This window comes from Macaca fascicularis, chromosome 14 (assembly GCF_037993035.2).
Source record: "Macaca fascicularis isolate 582-1 chromosome 14, T2T-MFA8v1.1".
Classification (NCBI taxonomy): domain Eukaryota; kingdom Metazoa; phylum Chordata; class Mammalia; order Primates; family Cercopithecidae; genus Macaca; species Macaca fascicularis.
Window position 1 is genome coordinate 44,326,436 of NC_088388.1, and position 15,023 is coordinate 44,341,458.

At 36.4% G+C, this 15,023-nt stretch overlaps 1 protein-coding gene across 2 annotated transcripts in view; it reads right to left on the minus strand.

The window, feature by feature from the left end:
* NELL1 (neural EGFL like 1) overlaps positions 1-15,023 on the minus strand; it is a 949,455-nt gene that overhangs the window by 222,627 nt on the left and 711,805 nt on the right. For both annotated transcript variants that reach the window (XM_005578390.4, XM_005578389.4), the window contains exon 15: positions 4,547-4,642. In XM_005578390.4, coding sequence (XP_005578447.3) covers positions 4,547-4,642 — 96 coding nt within the window. The remainder of the gene's footprint in view (positions 1-4,546; positions 4,643-15,023) is intronic.

Consider the following 15,023-nt stretch of genomic DNA (forward strand, 5'->3'; position numbering starts at 1 on the left):
TACTAAACAGTAATAAAAAGAATGAAATCATGTCCTTTGCAGAAACATGGATGAAATTGGAAGCCATTATTCTAAGTGAATTAACACAGGAACAGAAAACCAAGTACCTCATGTTCTGACTAATAAGTGGGAGCGAAACATTAGGTAAATGTGGACATAAAGATGGCAATGATAGAAACTGGGAACTACTAGAGTGGGAAAGGAGAAGGGGCAAGGGCTGAAAAACTACTGAGTACTGTTCTCAGTACCTAAGTGACAGGATTACTCATCCTATATCTAGGATTTTATTGCATCATGCAATATACACAGGTAAGAAACCTGTTCATGTAACTCCTGAATCTAAAATAAAAGTTGAAAAAAGGATTAAGAACAGACATTAGGATCCACCTACATTCACATTCATAAACTCCTGCCTTCTTACTTCTTCTCTGTTTGGATGTGCAAGTCCACACCTGCATGTGCACACACAGGCGCCTGTACACACACACACACATACACACACACACACACACACACACAGAGTCAGTTCCACACAGTCTGGTAACTGAATCCCATTCTGTGGCTGTTCAACGTCAGATAAGTAAGCAATACATCCTGTTCCATGATCAAAAGTATAAGCTGTAGGGAGTCAAAGACTAAAACCAGAAAATTTCAAGGGAAGTTTGAGAGGTATGGAAAAGGTTCCAAAACAAGGAGTTTAAAATCAGTGCCAAGGTTTGTGAATAAATAACAGGGTTCGCGGTGTGGCGGTTTTAAAATATGCCCACAAATACTTTGACAATCCTTTTTTTTTTTAAGAGGTGGTGCCTAATTCCTCTCCCCCTTGATTGTGGGCTGGAATGAGTCTCCTCTAAGGAATAGAATATGGCCAACATGAAAACTCGATCAACATTTGATCAAGTCACAAAAAGCATTATAGCTTCCTCCTTGCTTTCACTCTCTTTCTCATCACTTGACGTGGAGGATTCCAGTGGTCATGTCATAAGGCCACTCACATAGACTGTAGAGAGGCCCACAAAATGAGAAACTGAGGCCTCCTGCCAATCGCCACAAGAGTGAGCCATCTTGGAAACAAACTCCCCAACCTTCAGACAATTACTGGCCCAGTCAACATCTTGACTGCAATCTCATAAAAGTCCCTGAGCTAGAACCACTCAGCTAAGCTGCTCTCAAATTTCAAACCACAGAAACTATGAGATAATAAACATTTGTTATTTTAAGCCACTAAAATAAATAGAAATCCTGATCTAGACATAGCTCCATATTTCGTATTTAATCGATCCTTCTTGTTGCTTGCAAATTTGCAAATGAAAATACCAAATAGAAAACTTAGTCTCACATACTTCTTAGAGGGTGATTTTTTGCTATTTTGTGGCAGTTAACATATATTTGGATTTAGTGTAGCTCTTTGATTTTACATGTGAAAATTCTCTAGGAGGACTTTGTGTTGTTTCATGCTGCTTTGTGGGTGTCTACATTACATCAGTGTGGTATTCTGTCCTTTTAGTTCTTAGCCAGGTTGAGAAGAAAGCATTTACCAGCAGCCCTTTTCCATCCTACGAGTGGAAAAACTACTACTCTTACTGATTCTTCACTCATCTTTCTCTTTACACATCTCCATGCTAATTGTAAAACTAAATCAAACTAAGCACACAGAGAAGGAAGTTGAAGGGTAGGAGAAGAACTAGAATTATACGTTGTTTAGAAACCAAAGGAGGCAAAATGTTTGCTCAAGGGGGGTTATGAAAAGTTTAAGGTTACCGAAATGTCATCAATGGAAAGTAAATGAAGAGTTGTTCATCTGTGTGTTACATACCAAACACAAGTGGGAATATTAACATCAGATAGGAATTTTCTTTAACAAATTATTTAAATGATTTTACTAAGTGTACTTGAATTTCGAAAGGCTGAATATTGCAAGCAATGAATAAAACCAATAACTAGGGGGATAAAAGAACATGCTTAAGACTAAACATACGTGGATTCTATATAGCTCAAATGGGACCATTTACTTAGTCTTAAAATTAAAATAAATCACATGAAAGATTTAGTGTAATCATGCCACAAGACATTCACAATTCATTTGCATTTTTCCTTTGGCACTATGAGTCTCAAGGCATCTAGCACGACTATTCGAAGGCAAATAGACTTATTTAATGTTTATTGCTAATGATCAACATGACAAAATAACTCAGACAAGATAATGGCTCAGATTTTCTGTGTTAAGCCCATAATTTATTTAGATCCCTTGCGCACAACTGACTGATAAATATGTACTTTATTCATTCCATGAAAAATCTGATAGAATTTGAGTATTGGCCAATATTAAGTGGAATGACTTTGCTACAGATGAAGTATAGCATTAAATGCAGAGAAACCTTGTTTTATTTTATTGTATTTTTTTCCCTTTATGATGGTCGTGCAAGAGTTCAAGAATACATAATTCTCCATGTCAACTTTAATATTTACATAGGGACCCATGCTTGCTATCTCTGTCTAAATTTTTTCCTGGTCTTGATTTTCTCCTTTATATTTTTCTCACTCCACATGACGAACCAGACTGTAAGCACTGATGCAATCACCCACTTACTGAGCAGAGAAAAGGACAAAGGACAAATCGAGAAGGCATGAGACACCATAATCAGTTCTTCCTGGTCTGCCACTGATTACAGGCCCTGGTCTAAGGTAATGTTTCCCTCCAGTTATTTGTAATGTAAGAAAATAAGAATGTTACAGTAGTTGCTAGTTGCTATGGTTAAATATCCTGAGGTGCTTGGTGAAAATGCAGATTCGTGAAACCACCCCCTGATATTCCATCTAGTTTGGAGAGGTGGCCCAAGAATATACATTTTAATAAAAAATCCATGTAGTATCCTTGAAAAACCCATGCAAGGTTTGATAACACAGGCTTTGTGGGATACAACTATGTTTTATTCTCAGTGCTAATAATTGCATAAGTTACTTACACTAGCTAAACTTTAGTTTGATTACATATAAGAGTAGTAATATCTACCTCCTTCGTTTAATCTTAAAATATTAATTTAAAAATCCTAACAATTATTGCATAATAAATGGCATATCATTAGTAGTAGTATCCATGATTATTGACATTATCATTATCACCATTCTGTCCCCATTAATTCTGTGTATTCGGTTTAGGGAATACAGCAGTTCTACAGGAAGCAGTAAGAAATCTTTTTTTTCTTTTTCATTTTAAAAAACCTACTTAAAATTAAATGTAGTGCAGTAAAGACATGTGTCCTAAGTTACCCTTAAGTTTCTTAGCTTTTAGCAAGAATTCTTTAGCTCTATGTGGTAATTCTCTTGGGCTGCTCAAAGGTAGTACCTGGCTCTTTCATATTTTTTTAATAAAAAACAATTATTTAATAAATTTTTTATTTGTTGATAATGTCAGAAAATACAGAAACAGTGGTGCAAATATTGTTCACTGATTTCCTTATTGAACAATTTTGGTTACCTTTTGACATGCATTTAAAAGGATTAGGCTGCCTCATAAATATACAGGCAGTGCAATGTAATAGGTTGGTCAGGGTGAGATATAATAAATGTGCACATTTAAAAAATGTTATCTAAATTCAGAAGCTTCTAAACATGAAGGAAAGGAAACAAAAGCTTTGCTTATATCTCTGGCACCAGACAAAGACACCTCCCCATTCATGTAATAATAAGGATAATAAATACGACATCCTATTTCCATTTTTCTATGCTATGATATGAAAAGCAGTAAGTGTGACATTCCAGAGTCAGAAAAAAAACACAATGCAGTGATTTTACCCTAACAAAACACATGGAAAAACAAACTAAAATATTACTTTTACGTGTCATAATCCCCTTGTTTGTACTGACACATACATTGGCACTGAACATCAAATTTCACTTGTACACAAATAGGAGGACTTCTCCAATCAATAAGAGAGTTGGATTTTGCCAAATAGTGCCAAATGTAAACACAACATTTATTGCAAATAGAAAGTTGCACATAATGTAATCTTACTTACACCAATTGGCTTATATTATCAGATCTATGAATGATAATGTTCTTAATAAACCAATATTAGAATAAAATCTCAAGCACACCAATAAACCTGCTGTTGGAGTTATTTAATGTGGTTTTACACAAGGAGCATGTGCTGCTAATTTAGATTCCGTTGACACAGCAGATTGTTATAATTCTAATAACTGTGTGTGATGCTACCCAATAGATGATAAGTGAGGCAGGTCAGTTCATCAGGCTTTATCTCTAATTAGTACTAAAAACGCACGCTGAGCTATAGCAGAGAAAAGACTTGACCTTGCTAAATTACACGTGCCGGAGGGAAGGCAAATGAAGCTCTATTTTCAGAGAGAGGTAGTCTTTTACACAACAATGGAAAGGTACCCACTTTGGGAGAGCCACATCCACCATCACAATACAATGTATCAAGTCAATCCACAGTATTATTCCTAAAGAAAGAGCTGTTATTCTTTCTGAATTAATCTTTCTACCAATCTTTCTCTCTATCCCCCATAAAAAAAGCTAGATTACCTTTCTCGCAGTGACTTCCTGTGAATCCAGATGGACAGACACATTTGTTAGGAGCCACACACGTCCCACCGTATCTGCAGCCCTCTTCACAGAAAGCTGTTGCAAGAGAACAAAGTATTTATCTTAGATAAAATGCAATAAATAAATTCATGGTAAACAGCAGCAGCATTGACGCAATTCTTTCTTTGTTGCATAGGGAATACACTGTACATCTGTATTGATACACTAGTATTACCATTTATACTCTGGAGTATAACTCCATTAACTCTTACTCTCATTTATACATTTGAAATCAAATAGTATAGATTGAGTAACTAGGAAGGGTAAGGTCAGGATGAAGGTGAAGACCTTTTTAATGTTCGTCATTTTGTAATCTAATCTTTTTCATTAAACATCTCTTATGACAATAAAAACGTTTATGTTCTTTAAAAAAGATTTCTGAGAGTTGATATAGTTTAATATTTATAATATAAATGTAACTAATTATTTACATTTGAGTATGTAGGCTGTTTCCAATATTTTGGTAACAAAAACAATGCCTTGTCCTGATAGCTAAAATGCTCAGCACAACCTAAATTATTCCTTTATGAAAAATGCCTCATTGTGGAAATGCTGGTCCCAAGGGTATAGATTTTTAGGTTTTCTTGATAAGCACTGCAAAGCTATTCTTACTCCTTCCCAGTGATATCCTGTCAGCCTTCCCAGAACAGGTTAGTTCCCCCTAGTACATACTTGCATAGCATCAAATAGCTCCATGAACTTCTCCATTGCAATAGTAAATACGATTGTATATTTACATATAATTTATTACCATCTCCTGCTTTATCAACTGAACTGCAAGACCCATAAGAATAAGTAGCATAGTTGTTTTTACTCACCACTGTATTGTAGCCTCAGTATCTAATCACATAGTAGATGCTCAAAACAGATTTGTTAAATGAATTAATCTACATTCTACAGGTTGTTCTGATAATAAAACTCTCACTCGAACAATTCTGCAACTCTTTCATTCAATTAATTTAATATCAAACCTTGCTGGATAACCAAGAATTTAGTGTACTAAATGTGCAAAATTTCTCATTAATGAAGATGATTGTACCTGTTAACCCTGAGTTTATTTTATTCACAAGAAAGATAGGTGAGCAAGTGTTTTAAATTTTAATTGTAGTTTGAAAATGACATCCTAGAAAAATGTCATGGTTATATTTTGCCATGATCACTCAAAATTAGTATGAGTTTAACTTCAAAAGCCACATGATGTGTTCAGAAAGTTGAACACTATTCCAAATACGTAGAACTCCTCACAATATTGTTGTTTTTCACATCATTTAATATCCCTTGAATGATTTAACATTTCACAGCTTCAGCAATTAATTTCATCTTCCTTTGCCTCTGCCAAAGGACAATGTGTACCTTAGAATTCAAATATCATTTCCTATTTCTAGCATCTTAGAACATTTCCTATTTCTAGCACCTTAGAACAATTCTAAAAAATTAGACAGTACCTGCCATGGTAAGTTCATCCAAAAAACCAAAATATATAAAATATACATGATGTATGCAAAATCTCTTGTCCCAAAAATTACACCTTGTGGGCTCTGGTGACTGACATTTCAAAGAACAGTAAAGCGTTTTTGCAAGCTAAAAATAACAGATGGAAAGCCAGTAAGAAAAAGTTTTAAGTAGCACCGAAAGAAGGCAGGGGCTTGAAAAGAGAAGGCCCAGCTTGGGTTTCTTTAGTGCAGAGTTGAAACAGCACTTCATCTAAGTTTTGCAGACCTAGTTAGGAGACTTGATGCTGCTTCATGGTAGGTATACGCGTTTGATTTACTCGGTCCTTAAGTAGAAATGATGATACAGTGGAAGGTTTTATGAGGAGAGCACGAGATGTTTGTGATGTTCTAAGGATGTGCAGATATTAGAATAAACAGAGTAGTATGATGATTAAATGAGTTAACATTTATAAAGAACTTAAAATGGTGTTTGGCACAGAGTGTTACATAAGTGCCCTGTTAAATAAAATTAACTGATAACAGAATTGTTATGACTGTGAAACACAGACCAGGAACAAACTGTCTAATATCCAGACGATATAAACCCGATATTAAAATACAATCTAATCATCATCATACAAGGCGTTGAGCTTCACCAAGATGGGCTCAAGGCATCCCTTTTTATTTATGCTTAATTTGCTTCCTTTAATAAGGGTAGTTTTCGTTCTTATCATGGAGGTATCTGATAGGTATATTGTTCTTATTACAGAAATGGTGAACTTGTGCCCTAAGGCTGCATAGGTAGAAAGTAGCAGAGACAAGATTCAAGTAAACACATCTTTGCCTTCGAAATCTTACCCCTTCTTTATTTGTTACAGTGTGGGTTAATCTACAATCCAGTGTTCACAAAGGCATGTTTATTGTATTTTTAAAGTAGTTCCATAAGGGCTGAGGGAACTGACTAAAAATTAAAAGGAAAAAAAAATGCCTAAATTGCACATATTGCATTAAAGGATGGGGATGAAGAGCTATTCAAGTTCATGTATCTATTATCTAATTTCTGTTTTTGCCTGAGACTCATTACATTTCTCCCAATCTAGGCACACATTATTTTCAATGTGATTTATCTGAAATAACCAAGAAAACCATTCCCTAGCTGAACCTTAGACAATATACCAACGTAATTTCAACACAGAGCAAATAAAGAAGGGACATGTCATCAAAAACATAAACTATTTTGTGGAAATTAAGATCAATTCAAGCTTTATTTGAATATCTAATAAAATATCAGAATATACTGATGTATCTTAGTCTAAAGATTGTGCATGGATTATTCATATATGGATAGGCTCTTCTTGATTGACTATTAACTCAGAAATTCAATGAAAAGGACTCTGATATGCAGAGGATTAGTAATTTGCACAGCATTATTTAGTTGATGGCAGAAGCAAAACAAGGAGCTGGGTCACCACTACATTGTCTTTCTAGTTTGTGAGGAGATGGGCTGTTAGAAATTATACGGTTCTAATTCTGGCTCTATATTTATTAATTGTATGAACTATAACAAATCATTTCACTCCTCTGTGCCTCAGTTTTCTCAAGAAAAAAGCAGCTGAGGATAATAAAAACAATCGTGCTGGAGGATTAAATGAAGTTACAAAGGTAGACCACCCAGCACAAGGCACGGCCAATGGAATGTGCTCACGAACTGGATGTGATTGTTGTTATTTATCACCAGGATTCTGCTTTTCCAGATAACAATACAGTTGTGAACCAGTTTATGATCTAGATTCTAAAGATGCAGCAGTAAGAAGGCAAAGATCCCTGTGCCATGGAGCTTATTCTTTAGTAAGGACTCCTCATCACTCCTTCCTTAACTGAGTGACCTTTGTAATATCACGTGGTTTGCAATGGAACTTAGAATTATAGCTCCTTTGAAAACTCAGAGAAACTCAGGTACCATGGATATATGACTTCATATGTTGGTTCTTCTTCAACTGCTACCCAGATTCTGAAGTATGGCAAAAATAGATTGTGTGTGTGTGTGTGTGTGTGTGTGTGTGTGTGTGTGTGTAGTAAGATAAACCTGAATCTGTCATTATGGTGACATTTGTTATTAACTTACTGCCCTGGAGGAGATGTTAGATTGGATCAAATGTAAAATGGTATGCTTCTAATATTGAAAGAACTCTTTTCATTGTGCAAGAAAATAAATCACAAAACTCATATCTGAGAGAAGTTCAATCCACAGAAAGAGTATTTTTTATATTAAAATATAAAATATTCTCAGCATGTAAAATCAAATGTGGGTATTAAGGGGAACAAAATGGGAAGGCGGGTTTGCAGATGCCAGGTTTGTGGATGTCCAGTACCATCACCATGTACTCAACTCAACAAAAGCAGTTCTACACTAATAAAAAGTAATAGCCCTTCACTTTCTAAACACTTCTCATAATCTTCTTAAAGTTTAATGGCATAAATGTAGTTCCTAGTGACACCCTGAAATCCTGAAACAGTAAGTAAACATACAAATTTCAACACCATCTGTTAGAAGGTAAACCTTCTCTTCCTTCCTAGTTTCCTTGAGGAAGAATTTTCCTTGAGGTAGCATTTTCCTGAAGCTAATTTCTGACCTCTGCCTGCTGACTTTGCTCATTCCACCCTATGGAGGTGGAGGGATTTATTTTGTTGGTAAATTTGGGAAAGATACATATCAGGATGATGCTGCTCAAGTGGGAGAGGCAGGAGCAAGGGCTGGGAAGCTCTGTGTGATTAGAAACAGACAGCTGTTGCATTTTCAGCTTTATTTTGGGTAGCATGTTAGTAGGTATGAATCATATTATTAAAAGTACCTATTTATTTAAATAAATAAAAACTGGCCACTATAGACAGTTATTACAAGGTGTCAGGAACCAAAGATTATGATTAAGTTAACCATGTCCACTTAAAATCCAAAACGGGAAGGAAATCATTAAAATCTGGTCATGTTCTGCAAAGGACCAGGCCTGCCATTCTTCTTTCTTGAGAATGAGCTGACTTCAGACATTATCAGTTTTCCTGACTTCTTTATTGACACTTTCCTCTCTGGAACTCAGTGGATAAGTCAGCCTTCTTCCGTGTTCATTTTTAGCAAGCCAGCTCAGTTTACAGACAGACATGTTCTCCAACCCAGCTCCGTTAATAATAAAGGTGATATCATCACCTTTAAATTTGCTTTTTGGTTTCATTCCTCACCTTGTTCAAAGCATATTTATCAAATGCCCCTCAAACATTTTTGGTTGTTACAAGATGGAGGGAGGAACAATGTGGTCTTATTACTAGGTGAGTTGAGACCACGAATGTTTAAACATCCTACAATGCACAGGACAGCCCTATACAAAAAAGAATGATCTAGCCCAAAATGTCAATAGTGGTGAAGTTGAGAAACTCTGCTCCAACTTTACACAACTAAGTTTATGAAGTGTCTTCAGGAGCAAAATTTTGTTATTTTAATCCTGTTTTCCATTCTTCCTCCTCAAACTCTCCCCCTGAATAGTTTAAAATATCGAGGAAAGAGTAAAACTCAGTAACATGCCTAGTTGAATATAAAAACAAACATCCAGATGTCTACAATACTTGCTTTTCATATTATCATTCTGTTCTAAAGCACAGAGTATATTACAAAATTTAATTATTTACTTCAAAAATCACTGTTGACACTATCAGTTACTATACATGTTTGTATCAGCAGTTTCAGTAGCCATTTCCTCTGTCCTTTCAACAGTAATCATAATAATAACAACAATACTAATGGTGAATTCTGTTTGTTGAAAACTTATTAAATGCCAGGCACTGCAGTAAAGCCTGATATCATAATTCCATTTCACCCTTACAGTAACATTGTCAATTAATCATATTATACTCATTGTCAGATGAGAAAGTTGGCTTAGATAAGCTAAATAAGTTATCGAAGTTTGCACCACTGCACGGTGGCATCCTGGGTTTCAAGCCCAGAGTCTTAACCACATCACTAAGCTTTCTCCATTTAGGGCTCTTCCACCTACTATGTGCAGATGATGCACTGGGTGTTGAGAAGTCTACAACTAGTGATGAAAATTGTCCCCATCCCCAAGAATCTCATAGTGGAATAACAGAGAGAAAGGCATATAAAACCAAGCACAATAAAATGTGATAAATGCTACTGCAGTAGTATGAACACAGTGTTGAAAGAACAAAGAGGAAAAAAATGATTAACTATGCCTGGTGGACTGATGCAAAGCTGCGCAACAGAGCTAGCATTTGAGACGGGCCTGGAAGAATGAATGGGCTTTTTTGCCAGGTAGAGAAGTACAGGAAAAGGGACATTTCAGGTCAAAGTTTTGTCCTGAGGAAAGGCACTAAATAGAAGAAAATGAAAAGGTGTTTATAACTCACACCAAGGTGAGAGGCAGAATATTTAAAAAGAATGCAGTAAGCCATTCAGAGAAGCAGGGGCATTTTAGAATCTGTGAACCATCCTCTTCACCTTCTCATCTCCCTGCTACCTCTTGGATTTGTTAGTTGCCTTAAGGCACAATCATTTACCACCTGCATATGGACTTTTGCCCTATTATTTGATTTAGTCTGTTTAAGACTATGCATTGCTAATTTTACAATAAAAGAGTATGAAATGTGATTTTTGTTAATGACCTTTATATGCACATATGAACAGAAACATAAAATGCATTCTTAGTATATATAAGGCATTCTGATATTTTCTACTCTATTCGACTTCATTCTATATAATTTATAAAATGCAGCTAGGATCCAATGACTTGGTTTTGCAATCCACTAAACCTGAAGTATAAAAATCACTTGTTTTATACATACCCTTTTAGTCCATAGCATTTTGTGACAGGATGGGAGAATGAAGTCTTTTACATTACTCCTGAAATCTTCAAATTAAGATGTTGCTCTTAGCTCTAGAAATACTTATATAAGAAAATGTCTACAAGAGGTATTTTCCATGAATGTAGGTATAACAGAGACAGTATGGCCTCCACAGGTGAAAATATTTATTATCCAGGTCTCTGCAGAAAATCTCCACTATAGAGGATAAATTAGATGGGAGAGGCAAAGGTTGAGGAGACAGATAACGCATTCTTCTGCATTTCATTTTTGGCCAATATATATGCTTCTCTAACCAGATTGTGAGATTCTTAAGGACTAAGATCACATTTTTTTGCAACTCTGAATTCCTGTACATCATCTTGAACCTGTATGATAATAAACACATATTTGTTATTGAAGTAAATTTATTATATAAGAGAAAATAAAAATTTTGAGAGGATAGTCTTATAGTAACTGTATCGTAATATTTGAGCTAAACGTTTAAAGTCAGATCAATCCAGTTTTTAAAAATTTATCAAGAGATTCTGGGGAAGATGGCAGATAGGAGACAAAGCTAACATGTAGCTCCCACATGGATGGACAGAACAGCATTTGGAGACTCACACCATGATCTTTTGTTCCAAGAACCACTGCAGGAGTATACCAGGAAAACTGAAGGAATTCACCAATCCTTTGAAAGAAGCAAATTCTGTGAAACAGATGAAAAACTGGGAGTGCCCAAAATGTGAGAGTGGAAAACCTACCTCTGAACACACATCTCCACTGCGCAATCTGAAAATCCAGATCATCAAAGAAACATTTAACCTTACCTAGAGCTAAAATGGGTTTAGGGAGTCGCAAGAAATGTGAAAGTACAAGTAACACAGGAAATAACTTGAACACACTCCCAGTCTCCAAGTTGAGCCCCAGGAAGCCATCCCTCGACTATATCTCACAGGGGACCTCGGGGAAGTCAGCCAGTGGAATTGGGAAAGGGTCTTGGGGCAAAGGAAGCTCCCACCTGAAATTGGCAGTGGTTTTGACTGGGTACAAATTTTCTTGAGTGGAGTCTGGGGGATGAGTGGGAGCTGCTGTGGATATGAGCTTTCTCAGAAGGGTAACTCATGACCTGGGGCAAGGCCTGAGCAGAGCACTGCAAGAGTGAGACTGGCCTTGCCAACTGTGTGGGAGCTGGGTGAGGCCTCTCGCTATCCCCCACTTCTCTGGTGAACCATATAACACAGAAGAGGTGACCAAGATCCCCTCTGGAACACAGCCCCATTGGCCTGAGAACCACTCCCCCATTCCCCACTGTGGCTGCAGCAAGCCCCACCCAAGAAGATTCTGAGCCCAGACTTGCCTAAGCCTGCCCCTACCTGATAATATTTATCTACCCACCCTGGTAGCCTAACACAAAAGACAATTTCTTGGGAGTTTTATGGCCCATCCCATTGCCTGAGAAACCAAAATACATATCCTGGCCATCTTAGGGAAAACTTTGAGCCCCCTACTACTACTGCAGCTAATTCTCACTTGAAAGTACCACCTCTTGGCTGGAGGCCAACACCAGCTCAGGCCATTACAGCAATTCAGGACAGAATAACTCTGATCCTAGGAATAAGAAGACAACACCTAATTCCACTGCCTACAACATCTTGGCTAACTAGAAGTTGTAGGGTGTCTATGTGACAACTTCACTGCTGGTTTAACCAGCATTCAAGAAAGCCAGCACACTAAACATATCCACAACCAAGGACCCTCGTAGAGTCTACTTCACTTCCCTGTCACATCTGACAGAGTAGGTGCTGGTATCCGTGGCTGGAAGATTTGAAGATGGATCACATCACAGGACTCTTTGCAGACCCCCTCTAGCACCAGCCTGGAGCATGGTAGCTCCACTGGGTGGAGCCAAAACAGCCATAACAATTACTGCAGTCCAGCTCTCAGGAAGTCCCATCCCTAGGGAAAGTGGGAGAGCATTACATCAGGGGATCATCCTGTGGGACAAGAGAATCTGAACAGCAGGCCTTGAGTTTCAGGCCTCTCCACTGAATTAGTCCACTCAAATGAAAAAGAAAAAAGAAAAAGAAAATAATTACAGTAATGTGACAAAACAGGATTCTATAACACTCCTCCAAAATCACCAGCTCCCTAGCAATGGATCCAAACCCAGAAGAAGTCTCTGAATTGCTAAATAAAGATTTCAAAAGGTTGATTAATAAGCTACCCAAAGCAATATCAGAGAAGGGGAAAACCAACTTAAAGAAATTAAAAAACAGTATAGGATATGAGTGAAAAATTCTCAGGTAAATAGATATCATAAAGGAAAACAATCACAACTTCTGGAAATGAAAGGCATACTTAGAGAAATACAAAATGCAGTGGAAACATTCAATAATAGACTAGAACAAGTAGAAGAAGGAGCTTCAGAGCTAAAAGGCAAGGCTTATCAAATTAACCCAATAAGACAAAGACAAAGAAAAAAGAATCAACAACATGAACAAAGCCTCCAAGAAATTTGGGATTTTGTTAAATGGCCAAATATAAGGATAACTGGTGTTCCTGAAGAAGAAGAAGAGAAATCTAAAAGTTTGGAAAACTTATTTGAGATAATAATTGAGGAAAACTTCCCTGGTCTTGCTAGAGATCTAGACATCCAAATACGATATGCTCAAAGAACACCTGAAAAATTCATCACAAAAAGACCATCACCTAGGCACATGGTCACCAGGTTATCTAATGTCAAGACAAAGGAAAGAATCTTAAGAGCTGTGAGACAAAAGTATCAGATAACCTATAAAGGAAAACCTGTAAGATTAATAGCAGATGTCTCAGCAGAAATCTTACAAATCAGAAGGGATTGGAGTATCATCTTCAGTTTCCTGAAACTAAATTAAACAAAAAAAAAAATTGTCATACAAGGAATTTGTATCTAGCAAAGCTAAGTTTCATAAATGAAGGAGAGATAAAGCATTTTTAAGACAAACAAATGCTGAAAGAATTTACCATTACCAAGCCAGCACTACAAGAAATGGTAAAAGGAGTTCCAAATCTTGAAACAAAACTTCAAACTATACCAAAAGAGAAACTCCTCAAAGCATATATTTCACAGGACTTGTAAAAGAATAACACAGTGGGGGGGAAAGAACAAGATATAAAGGCAAGAACTAGCATGATGCATAGAACAGTACCTCACATCTCAATACTAACGTTGAATGCAAATGGCGTAAACGCCCCACTTAAAAAATATACAGAATGGCAGAATGGATAGAAATCCACCAAACAAATATCTGCTGTCTTCAAGAGACGCACCTAACACATAAAGACTTAAGGGAATGGAGTGGATAAAGATATTCCATGCAAATGGACACCAAAAGTGAGCAGGAGTAGCTATTCTTATGTGACACAAAACAGACTTTAAAGCAACAACAATTAAAACAGACAAAGAGGAACATTATATAATGATAAAAGAATCAAACAGGAAAATATCACAATCCTAAATATATACGCACCTAATACTGGAGCACCCAAATTTACAAAACAATTACTACTAGACCTAAGAAATAAGCTGGATGGCAACATAGTAACAGTGGGAAACTTCAATACCCCACTAACAGCACTAGACAGATTATCAAGACAGAAAGTCAAAAAAGAAACAATAGACTTAAACTATACCCTAGAACAAATGGACTTAACAGATATCTACAGAGCATTTTACCCAACAAATGTATAATATACATTATTTTCTTCAACACATGGAACAGTCTAAGATAGACCATATGATAGGCCACAAAACAAGTCTCAATACGTTTTTAAAAACTGAAATTATATCAAGTATCCTCTCAGATGACAGTAGAATAAAACTGGAAATAGACTCCAAAGGAATCCCCAAAACTATACAAATACATAGAAATTAAATAATCTGTTTTGAATTAGCTTTGCATCAACAAAGAAATCAAGATGGAAATTTAAATTTTTTTTAGCTGAATGATAATAGTGGCACAACATAACAAAATCTCTGGGATACAGCAAAAGCAATGCTAAGAGTAAAGTTCATAGCATTGAATGCCTACATCAAAAAGTCTGAAAGAGCAAAAATAGATAATCTAAGATCACACTTCAAGGAACTAGAGAAA